Source organism: Salmo salar, chromosome ssa20 (genome assembly GCF_905237065.1).
Source record: "Salmo salar chromosome ssa20, Ssal_v3.1, whole genome shotgun sequence".
NCBI lineage: Eukaryota > Metazoa > Chordata > Actinopteri > Salmoniformes > Salmonidae > Salmo > Salmo salar.
The window spans coordinates 20,464,036-20,473,718 of NC_059461.1; the positions used below are offsets into that span (position 1 = coordinate 20,464,036).

General features: G+C 43.7%; 1 protein-coding gene across 9 annotated transcripts in view; it reads right to left on the reverse strand.

The window, feature by feature from the left end:
* LOC106580217 (protein PRRC2C) overlaps positions 1–9,683 on the reverse strand; it is a 44,111-nt gene extending 34,428 nt beyond the window's left edge. Inside the window, exons 1-6 of one of the 9 annotated variants that reach the window (XM_045703059.1) lie at positions 8,694–8,959; positions 4,077–4,167; positions 3,007–3,145; positions 2,350–2,490; positions 767–2,121; positions 571–661 (exon numbers count right to left, since the gene is read on the reverse strand). In XM_045703059.1, coding sequence (XP_045559015.1) covers positions 571–661; positions 767–2,121; positions 2,350–2,364 — 1,461 coding nt within the window. In that variant the 5' untranslated portion in view covers positions 2,365–2,490; positions 3,007–3,145; positions 4,077–4,167; positions 8,694–8,959. Of the gene's footprint in view, positions 1–570; positions 662–766; positions 2,122–2,349; positions 2,491–3,006; positions 3,146–4,076; positions 4,168–8,467; positions 8,614–8,673; positions 8,976–9,576 lie in introns of those variants that run through there. The other 8 variants (XM_045703052.1, XM_045703051.1, XM_045703053.1 and 5 more) reach the window with 8 other exon arrangements.

Genomic DNA, 9,683 nt, shown 5'->3' on the forward strand with positions numbered 1-9,683 from the left:
TTTGTTTAATTTTTTTTTTTACTTAACCTTTATTTAACTAGGCAAGTCAGTTAAGAACAAAATTCTTATTTACAATGACGGCCTATCCCGGCCAAACCCTCCCCTAACCCGGACGATGCTGGGCCAATTGTGCGCCGCCCCATGGGACTCCCAATCACGGACGGTTGTGATACAGCCCGGGATCGAACCCGGGTCTGTAGTGACACCTCTTGCATTGCGATGCAGTGCCTTAGACCACTGCGCCACTAATGATGGTTGATTAAATGTATCAATCAACTTAACATAACTCTGATCATTTGCTTTAAGGGCAGTAAACTCGAATTGGATTGGGCATTAGTAAGTTGCTGGAATTGGTCTCATTCTATATTTACAGCCAAATAGAAAACTTGACTTTGTTTACTGAGGACCAAGGATTTAACTGTAACCTCATTGTTGGCCTATTAAAGACAGCAGTGTTTCCTCTGGGTTTGTCTGGTTGGCACAGGAGTTAGAGAAATTCTCACAAGGCTCACTGCAATCCTTCACCAAATCACCTATGTTAATCTAAGCAAATTCCACAACCTCTCTTACCCTCCCTTGAGGATCAGTGTCACTCTCATGGCGGTCTGCCGCCTTACTAGGAGAGGGACTGCCGAGGTCTGTGGACTTCTCAGAGCCAAACCTGATGAAGAGAAACACACACACATCCCACAAGACCGGTAATGACAATGGGAGAGTCATAAACATGACAGAGACAGGCAGACTGAAGGTGGTGAGGAGCTCCTACCTTTTGGTCAGGTCAGGGGGCAGAGGGCGGGGTTTAACAGCCAGGGTCTGAGCAGGTGGCGTAACAGTTTCTTCTGTCAGCTTCTTGATTCGCTGTTTAACACCACCCAGTGGTACATCTGCCTCTGGGACTGGCTGCACTGGAGAGTGATGCTCCGGTCCTTGGGCAGCAACACGGAGAGGAACCACAGGAGAGGAAGAAGAGGAATCGAGCAAGAGACTGATCCGTCTCTTAATGCTTCCTCCACCCTTTCCCTCATCCTTCTCTTCCTCTTTTTTCTTCTCGCTCCCTCGTGCTAAGGCTGAAGGCTTGCTGTCTGGGGCCTGTGGTGTAACAATCGTCCCCTCTGCTCCCGTCTCCCCCTCTCTCCTCCGTAGCAGTGCCCCCTCCTCTGGAGTGTTTTCCTTGCTGCCAGTCTTGGCAGGAGAGCCACGGTGCAGCGACAAGCCAATGGACTCAAACTTGGAGGTGAGGTCGGCTGAAAGGGGCCGTCTCCCGACCCAGCGATCAGCTGGGGTGGACGACTCAGCCTGAGTGGGAGAGGGCAGGAAGATAGCCGACACAGGTCTAGGCCTGGAGCCTGTAGACTGGGTTCGGAGTTGGACTGTTACCTCTGGCCCTTCATCCTCCTTCCTCTCCTCCCCCTCTAGCCCTATCTGACGGAGGAAGCTCATTGACTTGGCTCTGGTCAAATAGGCTCCTCCAGCTCTGATACTGGATGCTGTTTTGCCACATTCCTTCTCCTGTTTGGTGGATCCGGACCATTCCACTGAAGGGGGTTTCTTAGGGCCTTGTGAGTGGGACAAGCCTGCCGCAGCTGGCTTCTGACGCCCCACCGGTTGGGAAGGAGTTGGTTTGCTGGGGTCCCCAAGTGTTAGAGGGGCGGGTTTGAAGGGCTGGGCTACAGGCTTGGTGGTTTGTCCCGTGCTCAACTTGGGAGAGGGTTTGTAGGAGGTAGGAGCAGGACGGCTGTGGTTGGTCGACACTGGCCTGTGTTTGCTGGTGACATTCGGCGGCTGAGGTTTTGGGCCGTTGGGAGGGTCAGGTTTGTAAAAAGTAGGGCGAGTGGGCTCTGGTCGGGGCTTGGTATTAGGCTTAGGAGCAAGTATGGGCCGGATGGTGGGGGTTTTCTCCACAGCAAAAGGTTTGGGAGTGAGCCGTGGTTTGGGTGCAGGGACAGGCTTACTGGACTCTGGAGTGATGATGAGGGAGCCCTGGGTGTTGGATGGGCCCTCTGTTAGGCTCTTGTTGCTGGAGTCAGCCAGAGGGCTGAGGTGCAGTCGCCCCCCTACACCGGTCCTTCCCACCTCCCCAGTCTGTACCTCCACTTGTGCAGCCATCCCTGTGAAAAACACCTAGAGAGAAATGTACAAATCTCTATCAGCAACCTTGGCCATTAACTGTACGTCTAGCAGTAAAACCATAATCCAATAAATGATGTATACTACTTAGTGAGTCCTACTGCCACTTCTCTCTCTGATGCAATGCAATGACTGTACTAGGACTGTGGCCTTCACATCAGGGACATGGGAGAACCAAGGCAGACTTAACTTCCTCTATCTGGGCATCACTCTGGACTTTACCTTTGGAGGAGTCATGCACCCAGAGTTGTGGCTGGCTGCTCTAGAAGCAGATGTGCTGTTAAACAGAGGCCAATCATCAGTATGGCAGGCCTCAGCCAGGGGGAGAGGGAGAGATCCATCTCCTCTGGAGGGTTCAGTTCCCTGGATATGGGAAGGGTTCAGTTCATTGGCAGCATAGCTAGTGAACCTCAGACTACTTCTACAGGTGAGACAGCAGAAATCCTGACAGCTCAATGACTGTCTGGTGGTTGTTTTGAGGATCAACAGTAATCTGAAGATTACAGAGCTGCATCAGACAACAGTATCAGAGAGGCAGATGCAGGAAGGCTCACTCTCCTAGGAGTGTTTTCCATAAGTCAGTGTGGTAATGCAAGACAGGTCTGGCCTCTGACAGTAAAAGGGGAATTCCATTGAAAAACGATATGAGTAATTAAGATATTTTGCTCCTCCCCCACTAACAATATCTCTAAACTTGCTAGATTCCTGTTGTGAATGGTTATCAGAGAACTGTTCACTTGGGAGATGTGTTGTGGTTGTACATAAGGGATGTATGTAATAACTATAAACACTGAGTAAAATCAGATGTTCCCTCTTATTTTACATTTAACTAGGCAAGTCAGTTAAGAACAAATTCTTATTTACAATTTACGGCCTTACCCGGCCAAACCCGGATGACGATGGGCCAATTGTGCGCCGTCCTATGGGACTCCCAATCACGGCCGGTTGTAATACAGCCTGGAATCGAACCAGGGTCTGTAGTGACACCTCTAGCACTGAGATGCAACGCCTTAGACCGCTGCGCCACTCGGGAGCACAAGGGTTATGGTCAGTACGGGTAGAAGAGGGAGAGCAACAATGTCAACAAGCAGATATTTTTGGTGGACTGCTGCCCTTTATAGGCTCCTGCAGATCTCATAATGCATTCCACATGTTCTTCTCGAGTTAGGCTACTCTGTAACAGATTGACTGCTCGCCTACATTGAGAGGAGAACACAAAGTAGTAGTGCGCGGGTCAGCTTTTTATTCACCCACACCCGCCCGCAATTGCTAATAACCCATCCGCAACCACCCGACTATAAGTGCTAAAGTGAAAATCTGAGACGCGAACCCGACGCTAACTCGCTAATACAGAAAATGTGCTGTAAATTACAGTCCAAGACAGCAGAATTTTTTTTTGACTGGGGGTGCAGGACTGTTTTTGTCCGATTTAGATATGTTTCTGCTTATAATTTCTGACATCTTGGTAGGCTATTTGTTAGTCAACTTGTCTATAATTAGATACATGCAGCTTCTCTTCTGTCATTATATGTTGCCCTAGAAGACTAAATAAACTCTTGCTCACCAGAATGTCATAAATCACTAGACTGAATGCTTCAATCTAGCTATAATCTGTAAAGTTCTCTGTCATCTCTGTTAATTTCACGGAGCAAAGACGTTTAGGGACCTGGGAGAAAATGCAGTTTAAAAAAGTCATTTATGTCCCAATTTCCAAATGACATCAGTTTGACCGGTCGTAGGGATTACGCACTTACAACAGAACTGTATTCAACCCGCCATATGTCTACACAATATTCAATGACCCTAAACCCGTAATAAAATTGCAGGGACTGCGGGTTATGAGTCAACCTGTGCATCACTAAACGCACAGAACTAGTTGGTGGCGCAATTATCTAATTCTGCTTTGGCAGCAGTTTCTTCTTAGTATGGGCAATCCCATCCTCACTCACCTGACTGGCTGTCAACCGTCTGAACTGAGCCCTGGTTTCTGTGGTAACCATGCAGTGATGTCATATCACACGAGTAAGGAGTAGGAAGAGCCTGAGAAGAGAGCACAATTTGGTGTCATTACGAAGGAAGGAACTGTTTCCTGTAGACCCTGAGGCTGCATACATCAAAGTATAGCATAGACCTCCACACTCTCCTACCTCCCACTGGAAAACCATTTAGTATTTATGCAAACACACAGAGAAATACCATAACACACATTTTAAAGGAAGAAAAACAGACTAACACAAAAATAGTCCAATTTACAACTTGCATAACAAATAGAACATGGAGGAGAAAAGAAGGAATTAGAGTAAAGGGAAAGAGTGTTATACAGCCAGCAGGGGTCTGATAAATTGAGGCAGTGGTTGTTGACAGGAAACAGCTTTGCTAAACGTGCACTGTTAATGGAGGGTCCAGGAACAGCAGGGAGGAGAAACCACTGGCTGTAAGAATTGCATTGCACAACTGTCATTGCCCTTGCAAACAACTCATTTGCTTTTTAAAGTACAAATAACAAATTCTAAATCTGAACAAGATTTCACTAAATTAAATTCAGTAGGGACTACCTTTCAGAAAGAGACAAATGAGGCAAAAAAAACCTGAATGAACTCTGCTATGAGAGATTCAAAATAAGCTAATCATAACTGGGGAAGAGAATACAGTAGACATAATTTAGAATGACAGTAAATCATAGCTTCTGTGAGCTCTGACAGAATGTTTTCAAGTAGAGTACAGTACACCTGCAGAGCTAAGGTTGAGATGAGCCCTAGAATGCATTTTGTTACGTTACAGCCTTATTCTAAAATGACAAAGCAAAAACATATTTTTTTAGCAAATTTATACCAAATAAAAAACTGAAATATCACGTTTACATAAGTATTCAGAACCTTTGCTCAGTAATTTATTGAAGCACCTTTGGCAGCGATTACAGCCTCGAGTCTTCTTGAGTATGACGCTACAAGCTTGGCACACCTGTATATGGGGAGGTTCTCCCATTCTTCTCTGCAGATCTTCTCAAGCTCTGTCAGGTTGGATGGGGAGCGTCGCTGCACAGCTATTTTCAGGTCTCTCCACAGCTATTTTCAGGTCTCTCCAGAGATGTTCGATCGGGTTCAAGTCCGGGCTATGGCTGGGCCACTCAAGGACATTCAGAGACTTGTCCCGAAGCCACTGCTGAGTTGTCTTGGCTGTGTGCTTAGGGTCGTTGTCTTGTTGGAAGGTGAACCTTTGCCCCAGTCTGAGGTCCTGAGCGCTCTACAGCAGGTTTTCATCAAGGATCTCTCTGTACTTTGCACCGTTCATCTTTCCCTGGATCCTGACTTGTCTCCCATTCCCTGCTGCTGAAAAATATCCCCACAGCATGATGCTGCCACCACCATGCTTCACCGTAGGGATTGTGCCCAGTTTCCTCCAGATGTGACGCTTGGCATTCAGGCCAAAGAGTCAAGAGTCCTTTTGGCAAACTCCAAGCGGACTGTCTTGTGCCTTTTACTGAGGAGTGGCTTCCATCTGGCCACTCTACCATAAAGGCCTGATTGGTGGAGTACTGCAAAGATGGTTGTCCTTCTGGAAGGTTCTCCCATCTCCACAGAGGAACTCTAGAGCTCTGTCAGTGTTACCATTGGGTTCTTGGCCACCTCCCTGACCAAGGCCCTTCTGCCCCGATTGCTCTGTTTGGCCGGGCGGCCAGCTCTAGGAAGAGTGTTGGTGCTTCCAAACTTCTTCCATTTAAGAATGAGGGAGGCCACTGTGTATTTTTGTTCAGTATAGCTTTGAAGTTGCAATTTCTTTAAGCCCAATGGCAAAATGTGTAGAATCACAGGAAATTAGCATAAAAACTGCAATTTCTCTCTCAGTCCAGACCTGCCAACCGTGAAGAATTTCTATGAGTATCACTTCATCACTGAAGTGGCACCTCCTGGCCCCAGACCTCACGACGATGCATTTTGCATTATTTTAAACCTGTAACTGCCACTTCCTGAAACCTATAGTCTTAAATTGAATCTTGACTTGAATCTGAATCTGACAATTAATCTGGATGGTTGTACAGTCGTCTCAAATAAAACTGTGAAGGACCTTTTTCCTAGCCACCGTGCTTCATTCACATGCATTGCTTGCTGTTTGGGGTTTTAGGCTGGGTTTCTGTACAGCACTTTGAGATATCAGCTGATGTACGAAGGGCTATATAAATACATTTGATTTGATTTGAATGACATCAAACAATGTTGCCCAACACAATAGTCTAGTGTTTGGTCCTTAATGAAATTGAGGTGGTCTCAATTACACTTTCAATTTTTTCCTAGGTTACATTTAAAATGTAATGATTATTGTAATTAATAGGAGTCTATGTGGATAGTCTAGTGAAAATGTAAACTGGATGCTTCATTTTGTTTGGGGCTAAAATAATCATTAAATTACTAGATGCAATGTAGTAGTTTAGCCTACTGTATTTAGAACATGAAACAACTGAACACGGCCTATAAGCTTGTTTCAGATCTCCATCCCTGACCTCATCCATCAAGTTAGGTCTGACTACTAGGCTACAATTCATTCAATATGCCTCGTCATTGGTGAGCTGACTAGGCTATTATCACATCATTAGCAGTCTACTGTTGACACACACCGATATCAAGAGGACAGATCAAGAACTGATTAATTAAACATAGGCCTACTAATCTTTAACAGTCCAACATACATTTCTTTGAAGGACGGTATTAGAAGAACAGCTCTCTCTGCCATGTCTGTTTCAATCCACGCAACGCCGCACGTTTCCTTGCTCGTCAATGTCTCGCACCTACTACTGTTGCAGAGATCAAAGCATGTGCGGGCAAGAAAGTGTTCTTGCTTAGTTGACTAAACGCTTTAGCTAACTACCTTTGTCATAATGACGATTTAGCTAAGGAGCTAACTACGAAATAATATATGTGCTTGACTAACACATACAATTTTGGAAAATGTATTTGGCAAACCGTTCTCCATTTTCCCTACCCTTTTCGCTCACACATCAGTGGTATCAACAGACAAAGTGGAGAGCTACCATCCAGATCGGTGTAGTAAAATAGTACTAAAGAAAACTCTGGGTGCTACGACTATGGAAGCCCAACTAGAAGACTTTTTGCTTATTTTAGGGTCGTTTTTCATACCAGCTACTTTGACCTCAAATTGTGGGCTTGATACGCAAAATGCGTGCAGGTTGCCACATCTGTCAGTCCCGTGACAAAATGTGTAGACTTGCAGGAAACTAACTTTAAAACGGTGAAATATTCTCTCTGCCCCATTGCAAAATGTGTAGAGTTGCAGTAAAGTATCTTCAGAACAAAATATTTCTGCAACCCCCCCCTCCTAACTTTGCCACCGCCGCTGAAATAAATCCTTGAAGAAACACTGAATATAGACAACACCTTTAGACTTATGTCTGCTCTCAGGAGGAAATTAGGTTATATTTGGCAGTGTGGTCCAGATACACATAGGCTAGCTAAAGTTACTGTACTCACACTGAGTAACACTACAGGAGTTCATGTCGTAAAAAAAGTTATGGAATGTGTCAAATAAAACCACATTTCCTGTGTTGTGCCTTGGCTTTGTGTGGGTGTGTTAGTAACTTTTATGTCAATGACAGTCTGGTTTAGCCCGTTTTGCAGAGGAAAAATATTTCCAAAACTGTCTTATGGGAACAAAGACATACTTGAACCTCTGAATACATTAGTCGCTGTTTAAGACTTTTGGGGGATGAAAAAAAAAATGTGTAGCCTATTTAGTCATGAATGTCCTGTCAGATGATGGTTAATTCGAGCACTTATCGCCCAGGAAAGAGAGAAAAACATCCTCCATCATAATACTTATTTCAACAGCCAATCTAGCTCTGACGCACCTCCGCATGAGTACAAAGAAAATTGAACCAGGCGTACCAACTTTTTGACACACTCGGTACATAACTTCGATTTCTAACTCAATTCTTTGAAATACAGTAACGAGTCATTTGGCTGCAATGTGGTCTCAGGCCAGGGCAATTCGTATTACTATTCTGACATTAGATTACTAGCTAATGTTAGCTAATTCTTAGAATAACGAACGTTAGTTGACTGTCTAACGTTAGTCTCAGGGACCCAAGTTACACTCTACAGACTGAAGTCAAGACGCTAAGTAAGAAAAACAGACAACCAGCTAACATACACATTGCAATATTGTAGAATGTGAAACCATAAGCGGATCAGAGATCGATAAAAAGAAATACCAACTAGCTAATTTACAGTAACTAGCTGACAATTAGCTAAATGTAGCTAGCTAACGTTAGCTGCTGGATTACTTAAACTGCGGTAACGTTAGTATACACACCAAGCCATATCCTTACGTTTTTATCTGCAACTGTGAGTTTAACGTTAAACAAGCACCAGATAACGTTACTCAGCTGGCTGTCTCAGTTTAACTGTTATAGCAAGCTAGCTAACATGAGCTACCGTAAATACAAAAGCGGTCTGGCTTGAATGTTTATCCTGTCTAAGCCTTTAACGTTAGTCGTTAACGTTCGCAAATACAGGAAGCTACAAACAAACTTACTTAATTGAAAATCCACCCACCTGTCGTGTTTCTGCTTATTTCCCTCCAGGGACCTAGCGAGCTAGATAATTATTTTCTTCAACCAAAACCCAGTCAATCGCACTGCGGTGTGGGATATGGTCGGTCAGTCAGAGGCAAACCTGTTGCTAACACGTCACTAGCCAGGTTGTTCGGACTACTTCGGAAACATGAGCTTTCAAACGGTAAGCTTGCAAGTTAGCTAGCTAACTTTACTAGCTAAACAAGTTGATTTCATAGTTATCTAGTAGTTGACTTACTTCCTTCCCTCTGCTCTCAGACCCTTGCCATCTGGCTCACTTAACATGATAGCTAGTAGACATGATACTGTAGCGTAATGTTAGAACATTTAATTGTTTTATTATTAACAAATATCAACAAACAAGAGGAATAGGCACGTGCAAACAAGCATACATACAAACTATTTACGTTGCCAGGAATCCTAAACAAACAAATCATATTCATTAATAATTACAACAAGTTTTAATTGCTTTTTTTGTTTTTCATTTTAGTTAAAGTAGTGCCATATTGTTTAAATTCATTTCTAATGTGAAAGTTAGGTTTTGAATTAGACCATTTGCATTTGTGAATATGAAATGTACCTAATATTATTAGCAGTTGAATTAAATATACCACATCTTTATCAATGTCACATTGTCTGAACTAAATCATTATATCAAAACAATTAAATAGTACAACCGGTCCTATTTTTTGTAACAAAATTCTGTTTGTCAATCCCCAAAAATTATACTATAAAAACAAACGCAAAATGGTCTCCGCCATTCCACAGAAATTACATTTATAGTCAATATTCAGCTTGAATCTTTCCAAAACATGTTCCACAGGATACATTCTATGTAACATTTTAAATTAAACTTCCTTTACCTTGTTACTGATATAATATTTTTTTGCAATTTTCCATGCTTTCCTCCATTGTATATCGCCATAGACATTGGACCAAAAGACGGGAATTGTTGTAATTTTAGCGCTAG